General features: G+C 39.5%; 1 protein-coding gene across 3 annotated transcripts in view; it reads left to right on the top strand.

Moving 5' to 3' along the window:
• Tspan12 (tetraspanin 12) overlaps window positions 1-27,419 on the top strand; it is a 78,181-nt gene that overhangs the window by 8,886 nt on the left and 41,876 nt on the right. For 2 of the 3 annotated variants that reach the window (XM_087901897.1, XM_087901898.1), the window contains exons 4-5: window positions 4,924-5,006; window positions 5,968-6,103. The exons of the other annotated variant lie outside the window; for it this stretch is intronic. In XM_087901897.1, coding sequence (XP_087758023.1) covers window positions 4,924-5,006; window positions 5,968-6,103 — 219 coding nt within the window. The remainder of the gene's footprint in view (window positions 1-4,923; window positions 5,007-5,967; window positions 6,104-27,419) is intronic. 3 annotated transcript variants of the gene reach the window in all.

Here is a 27,419-nt window from a genome sequence, read left to right as displayed (position 1 = left end):
GTACTCCCGCAGCAGGAGATCCAGAATAACAGGTGAATAACTATGTCCCTGATTTGATCCATACGCATCCAATTTGTAAATTAAAATATGAATATCCGATAAATACACACAGTATTTTGTATGCTTAGTCCAAAAAGAGAAAATGTAAGTCTAAAACAAAATAAGAACTGGTTTGGGGAAGTCACAGAACACACGGCGACTGAGTGAGGAGCGTGAGCTGCTCCTGTAAGTTAGACTTCTTGACTATGTAATGTGCGGATGACTTATTGAAGTGATCCAGTCTCATTTTGGCTTAGTTCCTTGGTGTAGCCATGCTCCATTTGGGCCTTCCCTCACCACTTTCTCAGCCTCAGTGAGTAAGCTCACTCTTTGAGGATGAGATTGTTTTCAGGCATTTACGTCATTTATTTTCAAGGGTGCTTGCTTGCTGTGGTAGAAGGCTTGGCGTTGATATTTATTTTGACTAGCGTCCCAGGTACAGCTGCAGTGTTTGCGAGACGCCCGACAGGATAACACAGTGACGCATGGTAGAATGTACAGTGTGCAGTCTAAAGCCTTCCTCTACTAGTTTCTGACCTGCATTGTACATCATTACATTGTCATTTGGCCAGCATCTTCCGACGGAAAATTTCTAGCAAGTGAAGTTTAGTTCTGTCAGAGTGTTTAATTTTGCTAAAGATCTCTAGTACTCAGTTTGCTCAGAAAGCAGAAGATGTTCCATGTAGTTTAATTACTTTCCCATCCACACACCTAGCTAGTATGAGGCCCTATTACTCAGTAAGTTCTCTTCAATGGAGCAGGTAAAGCGGAAAATGAGATAGACACTTCCCAGGACTGCAGCAAGAGTGTTCACAGTGTGGTGGGTTCAGAGGGAGCCTGGAGATAGTCTTTCCACTTTAACTGAGGCTTGGGCTGATGTCCAAGCAGAAGTGAAGGTTGCTTTCCTTCTGAGGACTGGAAGACTAGGACGGGACAGAGTGACTGCAAGAACAGACATGGGACCTTGGGAGGTATGCCCAGTGCCCTTTGCAAGGGCTTCCATCATTGGTCGACTATGGGAACAATTTGCCAGCAAACACAATAGAAGAACATTTTAAAGAGAGAGTAAAAAGGCCTTGTGTGACTGCTGCAGATATTTAAACTTTACTCTCGAGAGAGATCAGGGAAAAGGCAGTCAAAGTTGGGAATAATATAGGGACGGCTGTGTGCTAAAGCATGCTTGATCCTCTATTGTGGACTAGGAGACTGTGGGCTGGAGAGATATCTTATGGAGATGATTGCTATATCCTGACAAGAGAGGCTGGGGCTTGAACTAGCCCGAAGCAGCAGGAAATGGGGAGGGATATGCCAGATGCCTCTCAGGAACCATGTAAAGGCTTCAAAACTAATTAAATGTCCAGTGAGGAAGAGGGAGAGGTTCAGGCTGTCTGCCAAGTTGCCAGTTGAAGTGATTGAAGGGCTCATTATCCCATTCACTAGGCCTGTAAACACCCTGAGAGGGACAAAAGAACAAGCAGAGTTGAGGTTGGTTTTAGACATGCTAAGATTGAGAATGGCTGTCCAGTAGCTCTCTGGGCTGTCCTCTGGGTAGACCTTCACTTACCCGGTAATTCCATTTCCGAACTGATTTAGAAACAGTCTAGATTCTTACATTGAGAAAGAGCAAGAGAAACCCTCAGGTCGCAAGTGGTATGTGATAATAATAGGTAATAGATTTGGGCCCACTTTATCAAAAGAATCTCCTTTAACGCAGTTTTTTTTTTTAATGATCATTTAAAAGTGAAGAAAATCTAAGACCAAAGAAAGATTAAATGCCATACCAGAAGTCATCGACCGAAAAGTACAGAAGTGGGATTCATAGTTGGAGTTCAGAGTTCTATGGCTTCCCATTGTCATCAGGATCAAGGACCTACTCCTTCAGGTGGCTTCCAAGGCTATCATCTGACTCTTGCCTGCGTGTGCATTCCCACCAGAGCAATTTCCCTTTCCTGAATGTACCACGCTGCCTTCCGCTCTGGAACCTTTGCTCTTCTTTTTGACTGGAAAGTTCTTTTTATCCTCTCCCTCCTAATTAGCTTGACATTGCTCTTCAGATCCCAGGCCCCTTAGAGAAGTCCCTTTGACCCTGTGGATTCTGTCAGACAGTCCAAAAGGAGTTGTTAAAGCATCTTGTCCTATTTCTGCCATACACTTAGTACAGTCTGCAGCTGCGTATTCACACCTCTGAGGAGTTGGTAATGTGTGTCCTCTTCCCTGGTTAATTGCATCGTGGAGATATTGTCAGTTTCTTCTCTGTAGTGCATCTCTAGCACACAGCACAGTACTTGGCCACGATCAATGCATAGTCTTTAAATGGCATCATGACTTCAAAGCCAAAGCTTTATTCATCCTGCCATTTAGGAAATGTCTTGAAACATACAGTTCAAATGAAATGAATTTCTTTTTCCTTCCTTCTTTCCTTCCTTCCTTCCTTCCTTCCTTCCTTCCTTCCTTCCTTCCTTCCTTCCTTCCTTCCCCTCTCTTTCTATAAGGGGAAGAACAGTATCTAGTGACAAGCACTGTTAATCAATTTTACACAATGAAGATTCATGACTGTAAAGTTGAAAATGGACTAAGAAACACGAGGATGAGTTGGACAGGGGGAAGAACGGGTGGATATGATCAAAATACATCATACCAATGTAGGAAATTCTCAAAATGATTAAAGAGAATGACATTCAAGGATGGAGGTATCAAAGATCACTTCTTACTTTATAGAGCAACGAAGGGGTTCTTTATAACTGCAAAATAATTTAAAATAATGAAATATCCTACCCCTGTGACATTTACAAGGTTAAGAGCCACACATTGCCGAGCAGATGTGAGATGAAAGGTATGGAATACAGATTTGCAAACAAGTGATCTCTGTCTTTCCAGCAGAGAGCCATCCTTCTTGGCAGGCAGGACAGGAGCTCGCCTTGGAGGCTTTTTCTAGAGAGCCTGTTTTGAGGTCACTGTCTGCATCAGCTTAGACTCATTAACATCTTAGATGGCCATCCATCAGCAATAACTCTGAACTAACAGCTGTCCATCAAAATGCCAGAAATGTTAACCATAAGGTTAAGTCAAATTGCTTGAGTGTTATACTTGAGTGTTAAGAAAGCAAAGACATATTTGAAAAGATTTCAGATAAAACAGGGAAATCTTCAGAATCCAGGAGCCATCTTTCCCTTTTTAGCAAAGGTTTTTAGGCAGAATTATTACCAACATGTTTTAGGTAGTTTTGTTTTTTCTTCTTGCAGTTTTTAGTTATGAGAATTTTAAAGCACAAATCTACTTGAAAGGACTGTAATTAACCCCTATTTCCTCATTGCTCAGTGCCAGTAGCCACGAACACACTCTGTTCCACTTTTCTGTTAACCTTCCCTGCCGGGCATGGCTGTTTATTATCTCAGTCATAGTGAAACTTCATCCACAATTCACAGTAGAGCTCCCGAAAGTCAGGGACCTTCAGAAATAAATTGAATTTGTGTTCATACCTACATGAATAGCCAAGGTCTTAGTATTTTTAAACATCAGTGTTAAAATTTCTCCAGTTGTCTGCAAATTCCTTTGATATTGATTTGTTTGAATCAGAGTTCAGAGAAGACCAGCATATTAAATTGGGCAATTTCTTAATCTCCTTTTAATCTTTAACAGTTCTTCCTTTACTTTTTGAAATTTGTATTTCAGTGTCTACCTTTTTTAAAGTGAAGAAACAACTGTGTTTGTCTTGTGAAATAATCTCACATTCTTGATTTCATTTACTGCATCCCAGAGGTGGGGGCTAGATCTAGACCTGGTAGTTTGTCTCCATAAACTGATACAACTGATGCTTAGTTGGGTTTAAGCTTGACTTTTCAGTAAAAATTCTTCATCTATTTATTTCTGGGTGCTGCTGATTGCTCAGATCATGGAACCTACAGTGTCTGACTGTCTCTCTTCTTGAACTAGATGGGTCTGTTATCTGCAGTCTGATCTTTCTGTTCTTCACAGCTCTCTCAGCCTTCCATGGCTGCAGCGGTCCTCAACCCTGCCAGTGAGCGGGGACAACTGGGAAACTGTCACACTAATGGTGCCTTATTTCTGCTCCAAGGGCTGGTACACTATAGGCTCAAGAAATGCTTGAGTCCTAGGTGACTCTTCTGTACAGGCAGATTGAGAATTTCTCATCTGCTAATTTTGTCTAGCGTTGAAGAATTTCCTGTATAGCTTCAATGTTTCAGGAGAAGTTGTTAAATGTTACTGCAGTATAATGGTTGCATGCATGACTAGAAATTCTGTTATTAAAAATCTCACTAAGTCTTTGGCTCTGCCTTTGCTTTGCATAAGAAAAATAGAATAAAAATAAGTAAGAGGTTCTTTCATTTTCTGGACAGCGATTTGAATGGCCATCATGCTATAATGATCAGCATTGATTTTGAAACATATTAGTATTTCAAACCATTACATTTATTGTTATTACTATCATTCTAACATTCACTTTGTTTGGATTTTAGTCTACAGAAGTTCTTTTTGATAGCTCCTGTGACCTTTTTTGACAATGTTTAATTGTTCAGGAGCCATATTTAATTGCTTCATTGCATTTAAGGATGACAGTTTTAGGTCCATCTTAGATTTAAAAGTTGAGTTCTTCTTAGGCAATTTTGTCACTGAACTTGAGGCCACCCACTTAAGGTTCACTTGTCTGTATCCTGTTTGCCAAGATTCTATTTCATGTATATATGATTACTATATGGACTAGCCAGATATTTATGGTACCAGTAAAATTCAATAGAAAACCCATAAGTAATTAGGAAAAACATAAAAATTATATAATAAATCCTTCACTTTAGGTTGTTAATCTTCAAGTGACTGCTAGATAAATCTCTGGTAACCAGTTTGTTTGTTATGTCTTCTCTTTAGTTAATGTCCATCAGTGTCTTGGCCGTTTCTGCTTGGATGAGGGACTACCTGAATAATGTATTGACTTTAACTGCAGAAACAAGGTAGGCCTGTTATTATTGAATGTTTTTACTTGATCTTCCCAGGTCACAGTTTTGAAACATCTTTGCTCTAATCTGTTCGTTGAGTGGTTCTCTTTTTACCTGTCGCTGTACCTTCGTTGCTGGAATTTGCTCCTTCCTTCCTAATTTACTCCTTCCTTCCTTCCTTCTTTCCTTCCTTCCTTCCTTCCTTCCCTCCCTCCCTCCCTCCCTCCCTCCCTCCCTCCCTCCACCTCTCTCTCTCTCTTTCTTTTTTAAACATTTTCATTAAGGAATGCCACTAGTCCTACAGGACATCAGGTAACAGTTCTTTACACGGACAATTCTACGATCACTAACACACCAGTTGCCTGCCTTGTCCTTGTCTCTGAGTGGAGACTGTAATATATATTACACACCACCCTGAGTCATGGTAAGAATCAAGTGAGAAGAAACCTTTTTGGAAAAGACTTTAGTACAACAGTGCTTATAAGCATTGAGCAATGGCTAAGTTTCATTATCATCATGATCACATGCTCTGATTAGTGACTGTATATATCCTGTCAAAAAGCCCTTCCTTTCCTTCTCCTGTGATTATAGCTCAATTTTCCTATCCTTTCTCCACATTAGAAAGTGTGTTCTCATTACCAGAGAGAACAAAACTGCTGTACAGACTTCAAGTTCAGGCAAGAGGGCAATCCTCCGGTTGGAATTCGTGTTTTCTTAGGCTGGTGCATGGGAGCCCACATTTGAAATGTGTTGGGGTAGAAAAGCTGACAGCTACATAGAAGCACCGTAAGGCTAAAACAAAGATAGAGTAAGCAAGCAGAGAGATACAAAGCGATAAAGGTCACCAGCTCTGGAAGGCTGACAGCTTGTGGAACCACAACTCATAGAGCTATTTCTTCAGTGTCTGGATCTGGGGAGCGTTCTGATCTTGTTGGTGATGCTCTGTTCATCTTGTGACACGATCTTCCTCTTTTAGGGTAGAAGAGGCGGTCATCTTGACTTATTTCCCTGTGGTCCACCCGGTCATGATTGCTGTTTGCTGTTTCCTTATCATCGTGGGAATGCTGGGATATTGTGGAACGGTGAAAAGAAATCTGTTGCTTCTTGCATGGGTACAGTGTTTACACCTTCTCTTTATTATACCTATAGCATCACATGATAATGTGCTGTTATGAGTCCATAACTGTATTATCAACTCTAAGAGGTGGTCATTATTCAACATCCTGTCAGAAGGAAACGTTCTTTCCATAAGAGATAACTTTGGTACAAATATTTGCTATATTTGCACGACAAGGCAGGAAGATGACATATGCTAGTTATTTCACTCTGGCTCTGTTTTGATATTTTCTTTCGATTTTTTTTTTCTTTTTAGTGGTATAGAGCTTTCTCCTTTCAGGGCCAGAGTTGAGATGTCATAATGAAAATTTTTATCTTTTAAAAAACCCACATGACTACCCTATTGAGAAATTCAGGTAGTGAGACGAGATATATGGTACATTGTGATCACCACGTTGCCTTATATAGTCTGGTGGATGCAAGAGTGTCTCGAGTTTTTTTAATCTAAATATTTTACTTTTTTTATTTTTTAACTCCGAAAGAGTTGTACTAAATTGCTTCTTAAATTGATTTTACTCCTTCAGCTTCTATAATTAATTTTATAAATACAGACTACTAAACCTTGCAAGTTAAAAATGAGAGTCAATTAAAATAGTTTACGTGTATATTTCTGGAAGAATATTGAAAGTGTGGTGAAAGGCAATGAGCCTGCTAACATGTAAATTGCAGCCATGAGAGACTCCAGAAAATTTAATTCATTGAGTATGTTCCTTTCTTTGTAGTGGGTTCCCAAATGAGCAGTTTGCTGGTCAACTGGATCTTTGGGCAGCATGAAAGTTGTACTTTTTCGCACTTAGAGTATTTCCACAGGGCAGATACTCCTAGCATGGCTGACTTCAAGTTACCAAGATGACATCACCGAATGTGGGTCTGGGGAGGAGTGAGTACACACTGGCTTACCACAGTCAACTTGCTCAGATCTGTGCTTGCCAGAATCCCATCCATGCCAATTCAAACAGAATCTTAGTGTGGAGCTGGATTCAGCTTTAAATGTCACAGGAACAACCTTGGATAAATTATCTGTAGGTTCCTAAGAGAGCAATTCTCAGGTTGAAGAATAGAAATTAGAAGCTGTAGAAAGTAAACCATACTTACATAATGGAAAAATATGCTTAGCGCCCTACTTCACATATGAACATAGAGAGGAAAGGAGCATCGTAGAAGGGTTTCCAAGCTTATGATGCTCTTATGACCTCTTGAGTAAGTTTTTGAATTCATGTGAATGACTTTATATAAGTCTCCTATAATCTGAAGACTGCAAAATGTATTTCAAAGGTAAGAAAATCTCAGCAGCCTTCTTAAGAACTGCAATACTACACTGGTCTCTCAAGACCAGTTTCTTTTATATCCAGTTTTGACTTGATTGGTGTTTTCTGCTTCCTTCCAACTTTTATTCTGGATGGTTCTTGGAAAGCAGAATCAGATGTGATGGATCAGGTATGTTATGTTATGGAACCACCAAAACTTTTGAGAACACATTTTAAAAACCATTTATGTAACCCACTAGGTTGTTTTAATGCTAGCCAAAAAGTCGGTAGAGTAATTCAGTCTGCTACTTGACATATGACCCAGATTTGTGAATGAGTGCCTAGCTTGTGATGTAGAAAAAGGCCTTATGTTATGCAATGGCATGGAGGGCTGAGGTCCTATTGTCATTAGCTCATTCATTCATTGTTTGAACATGTATCAAGCATGTATATGATGTTTTGCCGTCAGAGCAATGCATGTGATAGACGGATAATTCCACTATTCTCTGAGAAGACCTCTAACATGGTCTGCAGTGGATACTCTGAGGCTAGAGAGGAACAGCTCCAAATGCAGCCTTAAGGGTCAGCCCCGGTCTAGGACTAGAATGGTGAGGGTGAGCACATTGACCTTATTGCCCTTTTCTGTCTCTTCTCCCTGCTTTGTTTGCTTGTCTTATTTTTTTCATGAGGTTTCTTCGGGGCTATTTGCTGCCTTCTTAGTCTATAGGTGCCGCTGAGATCTTGGCTCTTGCTCTGTCAGCTGTCTTCGGTAGTCCAGTCTCCAGTCTCCTTACAACTTCACCACTCACTGCCACCTTCCAGACCCTGCTCTGTCGGAACCCAAGCACAGCTTCTCCCTTGCTAAAAATCAACTGCGCTCAACCCTCAGTGGTCCATCCATCACTCGTGTGTCTGCTGTTCCTCAGGCTGTTCATCCCCCAATTTCCTCTCCAAGGCCCCCCCGCCGCCATAGTCAGTCCCTATGGGTCCTGGTTCTACAACCGCAGGAACTTGGCCACCTTTGCTGTTCTTATTTGGTTTGCTCTGCGCAAACTCCCAGCACATAGAGTTTTCTGCCTCTGCTATTGCCTATTGCCTACTCTAGCCCCGTGTAGTTCAGCTAAGCCAATACGCCCATGATTATATTACTTCTGTTATGCTCTAAGACTTTGACAGTCTCCCCACTGGGTAGTGAAGTTTTTACAGGCAGCTGGAACTTGCATCAAGCCCTTCTATAGCTAAGCCTTCATCTTCTGGTTTTAGCCCTCTTACCTACTTCATTATTCTCTAGGTAAGGTGTATTTCTGATCTCTGGACAGTTTTTCTTCATCTCTCCTTTTGCTTCTTTTATTCTTGCTGTCTCTTTAAGAGTTCTTTCCTTAACACTTTGATTAGCTATTACCATTCCATCAAGACTTATCTGAAATGTTTTTTCCTGAAATACTAATAACAATGAGCCAAATAATAGTTAGTATTTCTAAGATGCTTCTCGTGCTAGACACTGTAGAGTTTTACCCAATTACTGTTATATGGAATTTCTTACATCAATTAATCAACTTTATCTTTCCCACATCTCTAATGAGATAGCTACTATTATCGTCAGATAATTAAATGGGGACTCTAGATCACAGAGATGTTAAGCCCTTCCCTGAGTCTGCATACTTCTTAAATAGAGAACTGGCCACTCAGACTACAACAACCGTAACATACATTTTGCTCTTTTGCTGTATAAACATGGATTTTTCCTAAGTTCTTTGTAATGTGTGGTTGCAGCTCGTAAAGTGGCTCTTGACTTCAAACATGACAGTAGTTGTCCTTGACAGCTAAATGTTAAATGAAGCCTGGGGAGCTTGGTGACCAGCCCAAGGTCACTGCAGGGCTGTGGCTCAGCCTTGGTGATTCTGATTGCCAAGGCCAATTCTCACTGGGCCTTTTCTCCAACTTGGAATTCCAGTGAGTTGCCTTTGTCCTAGATTTCTTGTTATGTAAAATTGGTCAAACCTGCCACACTCTGTGCAGCCACTCACCTTTCCCACTGTCTGAATAAATGTCTACTAAATGCAATTGCAGTCGTGAAATTAGAAGGCTGAGGGAGTGGGTGACCAGCACATTAGACTGAAGATGGCCCCTGGGAAAGTGTGAGAGGAGATGGATGAGATGGATGTGGGGAAGGTTTAGATTACAGAGGGAAGGGAGTGGTTAAGGGGGGTCAAGTCGGTGCAGAAAGGGACGCTATTAAGTCTTGGGCAAATATTTGTGAAGCAACTACCATGGCTTCCTCTTTGATGCCTCTTTGCCTTTTATCCTATTTGGGACAACTTACTGGAGGTTCATTCTTTTAATTTTAGATGCAGATATTTCCGTATGCACACTGTGTTTCTCTAATTTGTCTGTTTCCCCGTGTTAGGACTTACTCTGCTTTTAAGACTTATAAGTCACATTAGTGTGAAAAAGCTACTTTTGCTTAGCTTTATTTTTTTTTAAAACAATTGATATTTCTGAGAGCTCACGTGTCTCTTGAATAGTTATTAAAGCAGGACTTTCAGTGGCACTGGAATGCCATTCAAGTCAAGTAAAAGTGTCATCATCCAACAGTCCAGTTTAAAACAATTATAGGGTCTCCTTCCAAACAAATCCTTAGAACCCAGCTGCCCCTGCCATGTTCCATCTCCAAGAAAGACACTAAACCAAACTATCTGCAAGCAAACAGACTACATATTAAAAATTCTGAGGAATGATCATTAACATAGCCCTTGTATTGAATTATTGGTTTATAGATGCAAGAATTTAAAACAGCTTGATTTAGGCACCCAAATTGCATAATTAAATTTAAGATAATAGATAATACATTTATGTGAGTATATCATGTGTAATTTTCAAAATATACGTGTACCAAAATATTATTGTTGTTTTTGTGAGGTTTAAGTGGGTAGTCTGTGTTTTTTATGAATCAGGCCACTTATTCTGATTAGAAAGGTTTTCTCCCTCTGTTTTTTTCTGGTGGTAGAGAGAAATAAAACACAGTGCCTTGTGTATGCAATACATGCCACAGTCCAGCCCTAGATTTAATAGGTGTGAAATGTTCATAAATTAAGAGCATATTTTTATGTTTCTCTTTTTAAAGATTTGTTTTCTGTGTATGAGTGTTGGACTATACGTGCATAGTGTGTGTGACTAGTACCTGCAGAGGTGGAAAGCAGGCATTGGATCCCCTGGAACTGCAGTTACAGTGAATTGTGAACCTCCATGTGGGTGTTCAGAACCATACCCAGGTCCTCTGAATGTAAGGGTAGAAAGTGTTCTTTACCATGGAGTTATTTCTACAGCCCTAGAAATGTATAGTCCTCTGAACAGATTAAGAATAATTAAATTCTAATTACAAGAACATTTTCCTTTTCTCATAGGTCAGAAATAATTGGGAAAAGAAACTTGGACAGGCAGTGACTTCCAGCGTAATTTCAATAGCACAAATTCCTTCAATCTTTCACAGAGAAATTGAAACTAAATGGAAATTGGTTTTAAGCTGTAGCTAGGCGCTCCCCAAGGCTTTCGTAGTCGACTAAATGAAATTCATTTGTTATTGAGGTTCTGCTCCGCTATTAAGGCAGGCATTAGCGAAGCCGTGCCAGCTCCAGGGGAATGTAAACAGACTAACAGACAGACTCTGACAGAGTCGACAGCAGCTGATGGCGACCGTCAGGTCATCATCAGCCAGCCTGGGAGGCTAATGTTTCTGCTCCCCTGTCAGCACATGACAGGTAGCCAGGGGCTGGCCAGAAAGAAGCTGGTCGACCTGTGGAGGACCTGCGGATTCTCTCATGGAAGGTTATGCTTTCAACTCTATCATTCCAGACAACATGCATACGATGACTGAGTTCTAGAAGCATTTCAAACTTCCTTAAGATATGCACTGACTGTACCGGCTTTGAATAATTTCCTGTGTGGAAATCAAAGAAATCTTCAACAGCCTTGAGGGGGTTTCCTTTTTTGTTTTAATGGCGTTGTTTAAAACCATAATATAAAACCAATATATATATATATATTTATGTAGGAATACATTTTCTACCAGCCCCTGATATAAAATTGTTTCTTAGGTAACTACCTTTTATAGTTATGAAGATACTCTAAGTGATCCAGTTAAGATAAATCTATTAAGTAGAATGCTTCTTGTCTGGCTTGAAGTTCGGAGTTGCGAGCCTAACAACTGCAGGCTTTCCTTCTAAATTGAGATCCACTGTGTGACTTTTCACATGCTCAGCACCCGTCACGTTTTACCTTTGGCTTCTCAGAAAGCGTTCATGATGATTAGCCTTGGGTAGGCTAGTTACAGAAGAGGAAAGGCAGCATGCCTGGAGATACCCAGCTGGCAGTGCTGCGGTTAGCATTCAAATGCAATCTGTGTGCACACCCGTGCTTGTTTCCCCGTAAAGTACCGTTATAACATGTCTGGTTGGCCAAGTACCGTTATACCGTGTCTGATCGGCCACACTGACCATGCATTTTTAATGCTTAGCTTTGCTTTAGTTATTACTACTACCCGCCTTATTTTTTAAGAAGTCTAATCTTTACATTTTACTAAGACAGCAATCTCGGCTCTGCCCTAGGGAGCACCTTGTTCCATACTGTCTCCTAGTGCGTTTGTGATACTTGTTAGTTAGAGATAAGACTACATCCGTTGAATGGTTGACTGCTCTGAGGGTATGCAAAGTTTAGTTAGGTGTCTGTGTGATGGCAGCTCATCACCGCACCCGGCCTTTAAATGCTGCTCAACACTTTTGCTCAGTGTGCCCGTGGTGAGGAAGGTAGCAACTATGAAATGTCCCCATTCTCTCCTTTGCTTCCATGGGTCCTCTTTTTTGAATTTCTTAGGCAAATATCAAGTGGTAGCTATTCTTTTAAAACCATGTAACTCTTTAAATGACCTGAGAGAAACTCTTTAGCACAGAGTCTTAAAACCAGAGGGCAAAAAATGAAGGTAAAACATGAGAAAATTAAATCCTGTACATCAATAAATAAACTAACTTTCAGTGGAACTGCTTAGGTCAACTATGTAGTGGCCAATGATATTGACTACTAGGTAATATTATGAATGAAAAACCACTTAGACATTTATCTTTTAAAGATTGGAATTTATGTGCCTTTATTCCCTGGGAGACAAAGAGTGGTAACAGACCCTGGTTATCTATCTGTAGGTTAAGATGAATCTTAGCAACTTAAATGACAGAAGTAATTATTTGAATTTTATTAAATGTAGAAATAATATAGTTATGCCTACCTAGTAAGTAGTACACAGAATTACTCCAAAATAAATGGCTTTTCTTTTATTTTCTTCCAATTGTCATTACTTCTGTTTCATACCTTGAGTGTTTGGAAACTACAAATGTGCTCGAAATGATTGCACCCGTGAAGACGTTGTAGAAACAGTGTGTTCAAGGAGATAGGAATTTTCATTAGTTGCTGCTTGCTGATTTAATAATTGTTTCTAATTAAGTAAACTTACAAACGATTTTAGGGTATCTCCCAGGTAAGACCCTCTTCAAATATTTTACAATTTCAAGTTCTGCTTAGGCTTCATACCACTGAGTTCAAAGCAGGTATAGTTGAGGTACAGTAGAGGTGGGTGCTGGGCACGGGGCTAGGGCTAGGGACTGACTGTCCTGAATATCACATGCCTGATTGGCAGTCTGAAGTTTTTAAGCAGGAGAACGATGCCATCTGGCTCATCTTTAGGGTACATCCCTGGTAGCAGTGTGTGCTCTTAGTTACTTTGGGGCCTTTTGCTCAGCAGTCTGGAGGAAGATAAATACCTGCCTATTCTCCTCTGGACTGAGATCTTCTGTTTATAGAACACTTTTTAATGACAGAAGGGAAAATTGAAGAGATTCTTTAATGCTCTCAAGATACCTTTAACTGTAAAGGCATTCATTGTAAATAAAATTGTAGCAGTCTAAGTGTCTTTAGTGCAGATTTGATGTCAAAAATATAGCCATCTAGCTAAATTGACACCAAGAAACTGCATGCTGGCCTAAGATGTTTTATGGAAACAACTGAGCACCTAGAGACCTTGTTGGAGGATACAAAGTGCTTATTTGCTATGCTTTTGGCATGAGCAAACAGTTCCATAGACAGCAGTTTGTGATGGTACAAACCTGTAATCCCAGGCACTCAGGAGGCCAAGGGAGGTGGACTTCAAATTTGAGTCTAGCTTATGCTACAGAGGGAGAATTCCCACCATAAAAAGTTCTGCTGACCGCTCATTTATTTAAGGATTGTGGTAGAACTGGTCAACTTGCTTGAGATAGGGTTAATGTGATTGGAAACATTGACTTGGAGATAACATAAATGCTTTACTCAGCCATCATGTGTTTGTTTATGAATGCAGGTCTCCAAAGCTCACTACCTTTCAGCATTTTTCCCTTCAAATATTTGTTTGTAGCAAACGAGTATTTCTTTAAACTTGTTTTGAAGTCCGTGTGGTTTAATTTATACTTATCCTGCTATCATCTAGACCAGTTCCCAACCTTCCTTATACTTCCTAATACTGAGACCCTTTGATACAGTTCCTCACGCCATGGTGACCCCCACCTACAAAATTATTTCACTGCTGCTTCATAGCTGTAATTTTGCTACTGTTATGAGTAATAGTGTAAATATCTAATATGCAGGATATTTGATGTGTGACCCTAGGGGGGGTCATGACCCACAGATTGAGAACCACTGATCAAGGTTGACCTGTTGCTGTTTTGGAAACTTGAGATTTAATGATTTTGCCATTCACACATGATTTCCTTCCTTTGTACTCAACCATGACTATCAGTCAGATTGTAAGGGTTGTTTTCCTTTATTATTGTTATTATTTTCATAGTATGTATGTATGCATGATGTGTGTGTACATGTGTGTGTGTGAATGTGTGTGCACATGTACAAGTATATGCACTCACACCAGTTAGGATGCGCATGTGGATATCACAGAACAACTTTGGACAGTTGGTTCTCCCTTTCTACCTTTACATGGGTCCTGGGGCTGAAGTGCCTTTGCCCATTGAGCCTTCTCATCAGCCTGAGAGTTCTATTCTTACAGCTTGCTTTCTGCCTTTATACATTCAGCTGTATGGTAGGGCTCTCTTTTTGGTGTGCTGAATATGTAAGTAAAAATATAGTTGACAATGAAAGTGTAAAACTCTAAGTGGAGCTTCATTCTTGTATTCTAACTGTATAGAAGATCACAGATATATTGTTCTGTATAGAAGATCACAGATATATTGTTAACTTGCTTGAAATTGAGTTACTGTGATGGGAAGCATTGACTTGGAGATAACATTCAAGCTTTACGCAGTCATCATGTGTGTATGAATGCTTCGGATTGGGCAAGTGTTTGAGGGACTACCTTAATTTATCTGTGTGTTACTATTACTTGTGAGTTTATTATAGTAGAGTGATTTTATTTATTTTTTTTAAAGAAAATATTCACTTATTTGCTTTAATATGTTAAAGATTATGAAAGAACAAGCTTATCCACATATAATACATAATTGACTATATAGTTTTAGGAAAATAAAACTTTTTTCTTTAATGCTCTTTCTAGCAATGCTGAGGACTGAATGCAGGACTTCATGAATGCTAGGCCAGTGCTCTATGACTAAATTATACTCCCCACATGGTTTTTTAAAAATATAGTATGTATGCATGTTGTGTGTATGTGTGTGTGTGTGTGTGTGTGTGTGTGTGTGTGTGTGTACAAAGATAAATTGGATAGTTTAACTGAAAATGAGTATAAAACACTGTGATTGAGAACTTGTTTTCACAGTTGTGATGTTTTGAGGTTATTAGAAGGTTTTAAATTTGAGTTTTTGTGGTGATATCTTATCTGTACTCTAACAAATAAAGCTTGCCTGAAGGTCATGTGGTTGAGCTAGTCACTAGTTAACCACAGAAACCGAAAATATTTGACAGACTTTTCTTTGAAGCAGGAAATTTAAAAGACTGGCCCCACCTTGGTTTTTTTCAACTTCAACAGTCATTTTTCTGTGGGTCCTGCATGTTCAGCTTATATACCACATTGTCAAGCAGTCCAAGCAAGAACAGCTTCTTACTCAAATGGCTAGCTTTGTCACATTGAAAGCAAAGTCCACAAGGAGCATCTTCAAGGCCCATCATCCTCCTGAAGCAATTGGTGCTGCCAGGAGCAGGTGTCTCTCACGGTCGAGAAATGTCTAAGATCTTTAACATTTTAAGTCCATATTCTGTAGGTCTCTGAAGGGTTTGAAGACTATCTATCCATTTGAAATATATCTCTGCATATCTAGAAAACCTAACTAAAAAGACTATAAGCTTGACACTAAAGATGAATATTAATTTGTATTTTTAACTATCTATTACATTTTAAAATTAACTACCTAAACATAATGCCTTAAGTAAGAGTAGAGCACCAATAGTCTGAGTCTGAGGCATGGATCCATATAAGAAATAAAATAGCTAAAAAAAAAAAAAAGGTTTCTAGACCCACAAAAATGGAAGCCAAGCACAGTTTCTTGGTAGCCACATTTTTTTTTTTTTATTTTTTGGAATGGGCTCTGTTTGCTGGCAGCATGCTGCAACTCCTTTAAGGGAGGTCTCCTTGATTCAGCAGTAGCAGAAAAAACACTGTGCAGTTTTGAAATGAGAGCTTCCTGGTCTGTGCTTCTAGCATAAACTTTGACTCTTTCAGGAGGCCGAGCACTTGAATGGGGTTTGTGGGCAGCATGCTGCAAGTTAGTTGGTGGCAGCATGGGCCAACTGGGTACTAGAGTTGAGGTGGTGAGCGTGGCTCTCACACATCAGTCTTACAGGTAGTGAACAGACCTCAGCCATGTTGGACTGGGCAGAGCTAAAAGGCAAAGGAGTTTTAGTCCTAGCCACGCCACTTAGCATTTTAAGAAGTGGTCCTAATCAGAAAAGGATTACCTATATATAATAAAGACAAATTCAAATGAAAAAGAACTCTAAATGGGTCACAGTGTTTTTAAAAAATATACATAGGCGTGGGAAGAGAAAAAATGAATATAGAAAGTTATAAAAAGAAGTAAATTGTTTTTAAAAAATAAAACAAAGTCTGTAAAGAGACAGAGTAAACATGTACAGAAAGTAATAAAGTAAGAAAAATAAACCAGACAAAGATGGAGTATACACAGAGAGCTGAATTATGTATACTATTGTGTTTTCTTTAAATTGTTTCACTATGAAGGAGCTAAGTACAGAGAGACAGTTCATTGTATGGGCTACTAAGCTAAACCAACATATATACTTTAAAGGTATCTTGACTTTAAAATTTGGGTCTAAGGATAAGTTGCTTTGGAAAAGAGGTTCTGCTTTTGTTTCCACAGAGGAAAGAACCTATGGATTCCTTCCAGACTAAAGTGGTTTGTCCCCTGAAAGGTCACCACTCCCTTTTGGGAGTGAAAGAACACTCCCAAAAATTACTTAGTCCACAAAAAGCAGAAAGTAGTTTGGAGAGAACTATGCCAAAATTCCCTAATATTGTTCATAAATTTTGTTTACATTTAAAGGGGGATATTCTATAGGGATGGATACTTTGCATTGGTATGGATCTTGGTTTATTGATACAAATTTAAGGTCAATTTTGTTATACATATATATATTTCTGCCCTTGATTAAAGTAGTATATTTGTACAGCTCCTTTAAAAATGTAATGTATAATTAAAATATAGGTAAATAGATATTCATCTATAATAGTCAAGCTTGTAGTCATGTTAGTTAGGTTTTCTAGATATATAAAAATATATTTCAGTTAGATAGGCATTCTTCAGATCTTTCAGAGACCTTCAGAATATGGCATTTAAAATGTTTCTGTGTTGAATAAAGAAACCACATTGACCTGTGATAGAGCAGAATGGAGCTAGGTGAGAAAACTAAACTGAATACTGGGAGAAAGTAGGCAGAGTCAGTGAGATGCCATATGACTGCCAGAGGAGAAAGGCATGAGCTGCCAGCTGGAACCTTGCTGATAGGCCACAAGTCTCATGGTCTAGGCATCCAGGAACAAATGACCAGCTTCCACCAACATAGAAATATACATATAGTATAGTAAATTTAATTTGTATCAATAAACCAAAGTTCATACCAATGTATTTTGAGATTATCAGTTATTTTTTGCATTAAAGTAGATTCAATAATCTACTCCTTTTTATTATTATAATAATATATCATTTCCCCATCATTTCTATATCATATCCCCCTATTTTCTTTAGAAAGAGATTGTCTATGACATTAATCAATTTTAACCAACCCCCCTTAAATGAAAATAAACATCTATAGGCAGTATTTTGAGAATTTAGATGTAGACTACTTCCTGCTGATTGTTGAGTGCTGGTATGCTTATGGAGGCCCTGAGAAAATTTAGAATTATGGTTACATCTTGGCTGCAGTAGTTTGTGAGGCTATGTCATCTTAGCCAGTTGCCTTGAAACCATTCAGGATATTGGATCACCATCAGCCTCATCAGAAACTCTTTTCCAAAGCAATACATCCTTAGATCCAAATTTTGAAGTCAAGATACCTTTAAAGGATATAAGTTGGTTTAACTTAGCAGCCTCACAATCAAATAACTCTCAGTAGTTAGTTCATTAGCAGCCAAAATGTTAAAAGAAAACACAATAATAAACATAGTCTTGACTCTGCATATTATACATCTTTATATGACTTTTTAAATATTACTTTTAATGTCTCTTGAAAGACTTTTGTTTTTTTAAACTGTTTATTTATTTTTCTGACAGCCTACATCCATTTTGTTTCTTTCTTAAATCTACATACATTTTGAAACATACCATGACCCATTCAGAGGTTTCTTTTTGTCCAAATTTGTCTTTATTCCACATCTGTAATCAGTTTTGACTAGGAGAGTTTTTAAAATGCAAAGCAGTCATGGCTAGTACCAAAGCAGTGGCTTTGGCTGTTGGCTCCCCCGTGTTTGGCTTTCCAACATGGAAAGTTTCCGACTTTCCCTGCCAGCTCTGGGAGCCATGCTCACCACGCCACTCTGGAAAGCAGTGAATCCATGCCTCCACCCCACAGCTTATAGCTACCCATGAAATTTTTCTGTCTGTATGAGTAAAAGCTAAACCTGCCATGCAGCACACTGTGTACCATGGTGAGAATCCACCATGTTGTACTTGAACTTTTTTCTCTTACCTCACTGAGAAATCTTCCAGACACTTCTAGGCCTGTAGGCTGAAGATGGGTACCCTAACATTACAGAAGAACTTTGGGTGACTGACCAAGCAGCCTGATGTCTCTGTCATTTCTAGAATTTTGGAAGTTGCTTACAATGCGCTTCCTGTTTACACAGGTAATATTATATACTTCTGGGGTCTTTGATGGAGTTGAAGACTAGATAGTTATAATTAAAGTTTTTCTTATTTATGATAAAAGATAAATTAGATATGAAATTTTAGACTCACAAAGATAGATCAGATGATAGAGTATTTTTCTTTAATTTTGCCAAATAAAAATAGACTAAATATCATAACTGTAATTCTTGATTGATACTTGTTTTGGTGTGTGTGATTTTACTCTGTCAAAGTTAAAACCTTTCCTTTTGGGCTGGAGAGATGGCTCAGAGGTTGAGATCACTGGCTGCTCTTCCAGAAGCCCTGAGTTCAATTCCCAGCAACCATGTAGTGGCTCACAATCATCTGTAATGCGATTTGGTACCCTCTTCTGGCATGGAGATGTACCTGCACAAGGAACATTGTATACATAATAAATAAATTAAAAAAGCAAAACCTTTCCTTTTATTAGACAGAAAAAGGGAGGCCTTTTTGATGTGGAATGTTCTTCTGTACACTGCAAATATGTTGCTTTTATTTGTTGATGGATAAGGCAGCTTTGACCTATGAGCATGGAGGAATGCAACTAGGTGGGAAATCCAGATATACAGGTGAAGAAGGACAAGGTTGAGAGAAGTCGGGGAGCTGCTGTAGCTAAGATGAACTAGAGAACAGGAAACAACACGAAGTCACGTGGTGATACATATAAGATTAGAAATGGGTTGATTTATATATAAGAGCTAGCTGGTAATAGCCCGAGCCATAGACCAAGCAATTGCAGTTAACATTAAGCTTCTGAATGATTATTTTATAAACAGCTCTGGGAACCAGCATGCCGGAGAGAAATCAGCCCAGTGGGATCAGGCAGGACACAGAAAACTTCCGGCTACAAGTTTTCATACTTTAGTGTTTCTCTGTTGAATATTATCTTTTTAGATTTCCATTTACATCTTTTATTAGAATTATTGTCAAGGTGATGCCTGCCACTCTCGTGCTTGGGAAGGGCTGGTACATTTGGTTGGCTCTGGGTCATCAAGTCTAGTGTTGCTTGCCTATGTTGCTAAGGTAATGTCTAAAGCAATTTTCCATTTGCATGTTCATGCACAGATTCTGGGAACAGGGTTTCTGTCTCCTCTTCTGAGGAATGCCCCAATAATCTGTGGCCATTGCCGCTTCAGAGACCAGGAACAGCCTGGAAATTATTTGAGATCTGGCTGTGCTTGCAGACTTGAGCTGACCTTGCTTACAAGGGAACAGAGGCTGTATGCTTAGTGACCTCTCTAGCATGTCCAGCTGTTTTCTTGCCTTACTCTTAATGCTTTCTTTCTCATGATATAGATCATTGCCCCACCCTCAACCCAGGAACTTATAATACTCAGAACCTCAGAGTCTGGCTGGACTCCTTTCTTTGAGGAGCTGTTCTGATGTACACAGTGATTTGGGGCTTACCAACAGCTTTGATGAAGACATTGGCTCAGCAAAGACCAGTGAAAATGAAGCTGCGTAGGTGAAGGTCACACTTGAAATAGTCCTCTATACATTTCCAGACATCAAGCGTGAACGTAAGACCATGGCATGCCAATATTCACCTGAGCTTGGTTTCTTCCCATGGCAGGTAGCTGCAAGAAAGCTGTTCCTTCAGCCACCCTTGTTCTAGGTTTTTCCAAAACTAGTTTAACCTCAATCTGTTTCTGATTGCTCCAAGGAAGGACGTTCAGTATTGCCTTTTCTTTGAAAATCTTGTAGGATAGCATGAGACTTTCGATGCGCCTGCAGAGTGCCCTACTCCAGGCTCGGCCGGCATGCCATCTCAAGAACTGGCTAAGCAGAGGCCGTGTGGGTACGTGTGTTTTAAGCAGCAAGTATTCCTGGGCTGTGAGTATTTCAGTCCCTGTGAATTCCTAACAGAAGGGCAAACTGTTCCATTATCTTGTACAAATATTTGGCACTGGAATTCCCTTATTTACTAACTGTAAGCAATATAATATTTTTAAACCTGCAGTCGCTGTGGGAGGAAAAATAAACAACTGCCATAGAGATACTCCTCTCTGAAAGCTTGCAGGACTCAGGATTTGACAGGGAGAGACTGGAGTTTATCATTTATCATTCCGCGAACGCAGGCCTTTAATCAGACTTTTTGTTTGCTCAAAGAGCTGTTATGTAGCGTGGAGAAAAAGTCAAAGGGTCTGTGTTTTTAAAATATTAAAATGTCCAGTAAGGCATGTTGTACTTTGAAATTGACTTTATTTAGGAGAATTGTGTGAATTTTCCTAGATAAGCAATTTAGTCTTTCATGGTTAGGTTAGTTACAAAATAAGAGGGGAGAATACTTAAATAATTTTTTATAGTGTTATCACTTTTACTTTTTTTTAAAATCAGGAAGCATTCTCCTAGAGTTGGTGTTACTTGGCATATTTATTTTCTCACAATATTCATTTATTTTTCTCACAAACTATAGGTAAACAATGCAGTTTTGTCTCATTAGAAGAAACGTCCTTTCCAGTTGGTGTTATGGGGGAACCAGGGTGCATAGCAACTGCCTTATTTTTTGATGTTGTTTACAGGGGTTTGCCTTTTATTCATAGTCAACACCACATAGTTCTTACTGTAGAACTGAATGGGACAGAGCATGCTTTCACCAAAAGACAACGACCGTAATTAAAAGCATTCATTTTCTTCATCTCTCAATGTCCTACTATGTCTAGCTTGCCCAAAACATTGATTTTGTTGGTAAAGATTAGTTTTGTAATTCCATTAGGTTGACAAAAGTTAAAAACAAAAATGTTTAAGAAGTCAGCTTCCCTAATAATGAAATTACTTAGAAATATTTCCTTAAGCTGGGCGGTGGTGACATATGCCTTTAATCCCAGCACTCAAGAGACAGAGGCAGGTGAATGTCTGAGTTCAAGGCCAGCCTGGTCTACAAGAGCTAGGTCCAGGACAGATAGGACTGTTAGACAGAGTCTCAAAAAAAATCATTAAAAATACATGTTGCCTCCTTAGAAAGGTTTTTTTTAAAGTATTGTTAGTAAAGATATAAAAGGAAATAAAATCACTTTCTTTTTTCAGTTTACTGCTTTGGACGCTCATCTGTCCTTTCTTATAAAAATGTGACATGTAAATAAAATGAATTAATTATATTGTCAGAAAGAAGCTAATCTGACCAAAGTAAAACTGTATGAAGAAAATAATATGGAGCCACTTTCTGATAAGATCTGTCAGTGATGTGTTAGAGCAGTTAAGGTTCTACCCATAACTCACCAGAGGTGACAAAGGAAAAAGGGATTTTTTTTTGGTCATTCTAAAAATGATATATTGGTAGGTTTTTATTTTTTCTGCAACGGGAAAGGAAAACAATGGATATACAGTGCTTGCAGGACATTCCTCCCTAGTTTAAAGGCAAAAATACATGTGCATGCACATAAACATGTACACACACAACCTACATACACATGGAAGAAAGGAAGATTCAGAATGGAGAGGAGACTGTGGAATACTGCTATCTCAATGTAACACATGACTCACTGAACATTTCAGTGTGAATGGAGAGGGACCATGGAGGAATTGGAAGGGGAAAGGCAGGAGGTAGAAATGATCAAAATACACTGTCTATGTGTATGAAATTCTCAAAGAATAAAGTTAAAATATCATTTAATTAAAAAGAATCTCTAACTTCATAATTTTTGAGTAGTAAATTGTATTAATATATGTAGCAATACTATATGTTTTGTAAATGTATGCACATGTTAATGTGTGTTTATACAAACATATCTGTGTATAAATATGCTAGACTTTTTACCTCGGTTTTGATATATATGATTGGATTATACCCATATGTGGATATATTTCTTCAGTAAATAAATTCAAGTCTCAGAATAAAGTTACCTTTATTATAGCATCTTAAGCTTCTTAATTTTGTCATTGAGGCAAGCTATTGTAGAAGATAATCTCATACTGATTTAGATAGAATGGGCATATGGTTTTAAGGAACAATATTTCAGAAGACACCACGATTTCTTGTCGAGGTCAAGGTCATAAATCACATTTAAGTACCTACTTTGTGTGTTTTACTAAACCGCTCCTATTTTGAACTACTGAAGGCAATAACTAAAGGAAAATCGTAACCCGAGCATTTTGGAAAGTTTCCTCATGCCACTCAAAGCGTTTGACTCTAACAGCCCTAAAATATATTTCATGTACCGACACTTTTCAGTATTTTACAATGACTTCTGTTAGAATTAATTCATCAGTGTAAAACACACCTAAAGCCCTCCGGTTTCTACGGTTCTCCTGGCCCCGAGGCTGCAGAGAGAGATATCTGCTTTAAATTTTTGTCCTCCCTCCTATGAGCGTGCTCTGTGGTCATAATTTAGAGAGTTAATTTAGTGCTAAAAGCCTTATGAAATATAGAAGTCCTTTACCCCTGCCATTTCCCACCCCCAAAGGCAACTGCTATCAATTGTGTCTCTGCAGATTCCTCTGTCGTTTACCTCTCTTCCTCTAAATCACAGTTTTATGTAACTTTCCTCATTCTTCCAGCCTTAGTCTTAAGTACTGTACACGGACATGAGTAGAAGACGAATGCCTGGTCCTTTCATGCCCACCATTGCTATATTTCCTCTCCTTAACACCAGTGTAGTACAGCTTTCGTTAGGTCAGTTTACAAGACGAGAACTATGGAAAATCTATTGACAACTGGGCCACAGAAAATAAGGCTTTCGTTCTGAAATAATGTTTTGTCAAAATGAATAACTTAGTTTCTTATTATAATCTTTTTTTTAATTTATAAAAGTTTATTAATTTTTAAAAGTTTCCATTTCCGCCCCTCCTCCCAACACCCTCCCACTCCCCCTACTCCCTCTCCTCCTCCCTCTCCATCTCTAAGAGCAGTCAGGGTTTCCTGCCCTGTGGGAAGTTCAAGTTCCTCCCCCCTCCCTCCAGGTCCAGGAAGGTGAGCATCCAAACAGACTGGATCCCAAAAATCCAGTATATGCAGAGGAAACAAGTCCCAGTGTCATTGTCAATGGCTTTTCAGAAAGACCCCGGGCCAGCCACATTCAGAGAATCTGGTTGGATCATGTGCTCGTTCAGTCCCAGTCCAACTGGCTTGGTGAACTCTCATTAGATCAGTTCCCTTGTATCAGTGGGTGAACGCACTCTTATTATAAACTTACACAATCATAATTCCTTCTGGGATCATTTTTCTCCACCTACTGTGGACATACTCATACCTATTGAAATGTATTGTACCATTTAGTTTTTCAGGCCTCTGACTGTTCTCAACCGGCTCCTGGTTAGGTCTGTAGACGCTGCAGCCTTTCATCAGATCTTTTATCTCTCCGGCATCTCATGTGCCATCCCTTAGTTTAAATACCTTTCCCTGACTTTTACCTCACTCCTTTCTGTTTATTCTCTCAGTTCCCGCCATGCTTTCCTGAAAAGCAGACAGAAGAGATCTTTTTTAATGTGCATGACTGGACATGGCTCTTTAAATGCTCGTTCAAACATGAATTTTGGAGGGTGAAGAGTTACAGCTTGGAAATCATCTTTTTGTCAGAAGTTTGGAGATCTTTTCCACTACCCTTTAGCTTATCATGTTGCGTTCATGCTTTTGATTGAGTTTCAAACTCTGTAGAAAGGTGTCCAGACCTTCAGACCTGTGTCTGTTGTCCCTGCTGTCTCCTGGTGGACGGCTATCTTAGTATCTCTGTGGCCTCTTCGTCTTTCTGGTGGAGATGGGGTAGTCACCCAGCTGTGCAGTATCAGGGGAGGAGACAGTAAAGGATTCAATGTTTCCTTAAATGAGCTTTTGATAAATCTTTTTCAGAACCAACCACCCCTGCAAGTGGATTCGGCTGCTAGTACTCAACTGGGTTCAAGTTGTTCTGAGATTTTTCCCCTCTATCCTTTAACTTTTTCAGAATCGCAAATACACTTACTATTCTTCTTCCATGTCATTTCATGTTTTGTTTCCTCTGGGATGATACCTTTGTTATTATTTTAGTGACATTGTGAGAGACAGAACAGACAGACAGGCACGCACGTGCATGATCTGTTTACGTTAAGATGGGATCTTAATGAAGGGGATATCAGGGAGCCAGGCCATTTCTGTAAATAATTGACTCTGTAGTAAACTCAGGGATTTGCTAGTGCTATAATCTTTAAAAGGGGTTGGCTATGCGAACTTTTGCTTCTACTGAGGGATAAATCCACCCGCAAGTCACCAAGGACTTAAATATATCTGGCCTTCACCCTTGCCGTTTTCCACTCCGAAATGTCAGAATGCCACACCTTTCCCTTCCTCTTCAGAAACTTCCAGTGGACAAAGGCTAGTCATGGACGCCAAGCTGCTCAGCTGTGGGCAGACCTAGTTATTTTTAAATAGCAAACGTGTTGGTTTCAAGGCATGACAGAAAGAACTTGACTTCCCCATCCTCGCACCATCATGCTGTAGTTTCCCAACACAGACACTTGGACAAGTTCCAGCTCTATTGTCTCCAGACAGATATTTTACTGATGATTTTTATAGAGAATCGTTGAAATTATATTCTTGTTGTGGGGATGGCACTCATAGAGTCCAAAGGATGAACGGGATTTTACATGATCACCTTCTAGTGATAATTCCATAATGACAACAGTGCTCCACTGGCCATGTGCCAGGAGGTGAGCCTACTCATTTTAAACATAATAGAGTCTATTCTGTGATTAAGAGCGGCTACCATTATTTTAGGGAGTGGTTGGAATGCAAGGGCACATTATGTCATTGAATCCTGAGCATGGTCCTGCTAAGCAATTCTCATTCCATGAAATAGGAAGCAGTCTTAGTGGTTTATGGAAGACCGTCAAGCTATTAGTTAAATTAGCCAGAAACTGAAGCCTGGTCTATTATGTCAAGGTCCATGTTTTTATATTTCTATAACATTTTCATAAAAGGCAGCAATGCAACTCTACATGTGTGCGGCATGTCCTATTATCAGGAAATCAGACCATATTACTTGGTGCTTTTTAAAAATCACAGTATTTTGAGGGTAAAACTGGTATGCATAACGCAAATTTCAGTTTAGTTCTAATAGAGGGTCTTAGGTATTTTAAGGAACCTTACATTGAACTATTTTACAAAGTAACTAAAATGGTCATGAAAGGAATTACACTTGAGTTTCCCTACAGAAACTTGCAATTTCTTATTCTTACTTCTTTAAAAATCTTGGTTGCTAGTAGCTCAGGAAGATGGCAAGGAGCACGGTGCCCTCCCTCTTTAACTGTAGAAATGGTCTTAAATGTTTCCAGGCACACTGGATTACCAGAGTGTAGTCTACAAAAACAGACGTACATAAAACAGAGAGGCAGTATTTAAAATACAAGTGCGTAGACAAAAATCAAGGGAGTCAGATGTTAACAAGAAGCTCAAGGTTCAAATTAGGTGGAAGAAACCGGAGGAAATGCTGAAATTGGCCTTCTGAGTGTGCAGACTGATCATTATTTCCACTGACATTTATTGAGTATGCACAGTGTGACAGGTACTGCTTAGGCACTGGGAATAAAACGATGGTTAAGAATAAGATCTTTCCAGCTGGACTGGCCTGGCTACTGACTGACACAGTAACTTGTGGAGTAGGCAGGCAACTGGTGTAAGCCTCTGAGACCTAAAAGTACAGCTAAATACACTTAGAGAAGGTGAGAATCCAGTGGTCAAACAAAAGACAGTCTAGGAAGAAGTAGTGCTCCTTTGTGGACAGTACAGGCTGTCCTAGAGGGAGGAGAGGACCAATGGGAGCTACACAGGGTTTCACAAAGTAATACAGAAGCATATCTCTACCACACTTCACATTTTCGGGAGCACGTAATGGGGACCAAGGCCCCTTGACAACTTCATTTTTATCTTCATTGTACAGATGACTCATGGATAGCAGACAGTTAAATGAACAGACCTAAACTACACTGCTATTTGGAGCTGGCTTTGAACTTCAATCTTCTAGCTGCAAATTCAGAGCGTTGCATGTTCTAGAAGGAAAGGCACACGGGAGACAACTCACTGAGTTGTTGTGTAAGTGAACCAGGTTCAGGAAACCTCATCAAGCAAACCACAAGTACTGGGCGATTAGGGAGAGCGGCCCACCAAGAGAGCCATGCCGAGTGGGACGCTGGTTGCATGATGTTCCTCTACTGTGTGGATGGACAGGGGGTAGCTGTGAAATGCAGTGTGGCCACTCACTTCATGCTGGAACGGAGCTGGACGTGTTACCTAATCCTTAGCTAGCTTTATTCTACTGAAGAGAAAGTTTACCATTGGGCGTCCCTTGGGCATCAAGATGCTGCAAGTTCAGTTCCTCAGTGAACACAGCGTTGGCACAGTTCTCTGCACAATGGTCAGGAGGAGACTGACGTAGTGACGCAGATCTCACCACACAGAAAAGCAAAGGGCAAGTACCGTCGACGCGCGTGCTGCAGGAATGGGCTTGACGTGCGGAATGTTCCCAGGACGGATTTGACACTTTGAGTGTTTCTGGAACTAGGTGACTGAATGTTTCAGGTTAAAGTGATAGTAACACATGTAACATCCTTCATTAAAAAAAAAAAAGTTCACTTGAATTAAAGTATACATTTAATTTATTTCAGGAAAGCTTGGTAGTGTAATAAGGAATATTTTCAATCTCAAGGGCAGGCAAATCAGTCAGTCTCCTAGAGTGCTAACGGGATAAAGACAGTAATTGGATCACGTGGGGTAACTTGCATTCGATGAA

Source organism: Myodes glareolus, chromosome 25 (genome assembly GCF_982192425.1).
Source record: "Myodes glareolus chromosome 25, mMyoGla1.1, whole genome shotgun sequence".
Classification (NCBI taxonomy): Eukaryota; Metazoa; Chordata; class Mammalia; order Rodentia; family Cricetidae; genus Myodes; species Myodes glareolus.
Note: the sequence above shows the minus strand (reverse complement) of the source record. Positions and strands in the feature narration are given on the sequence as shown.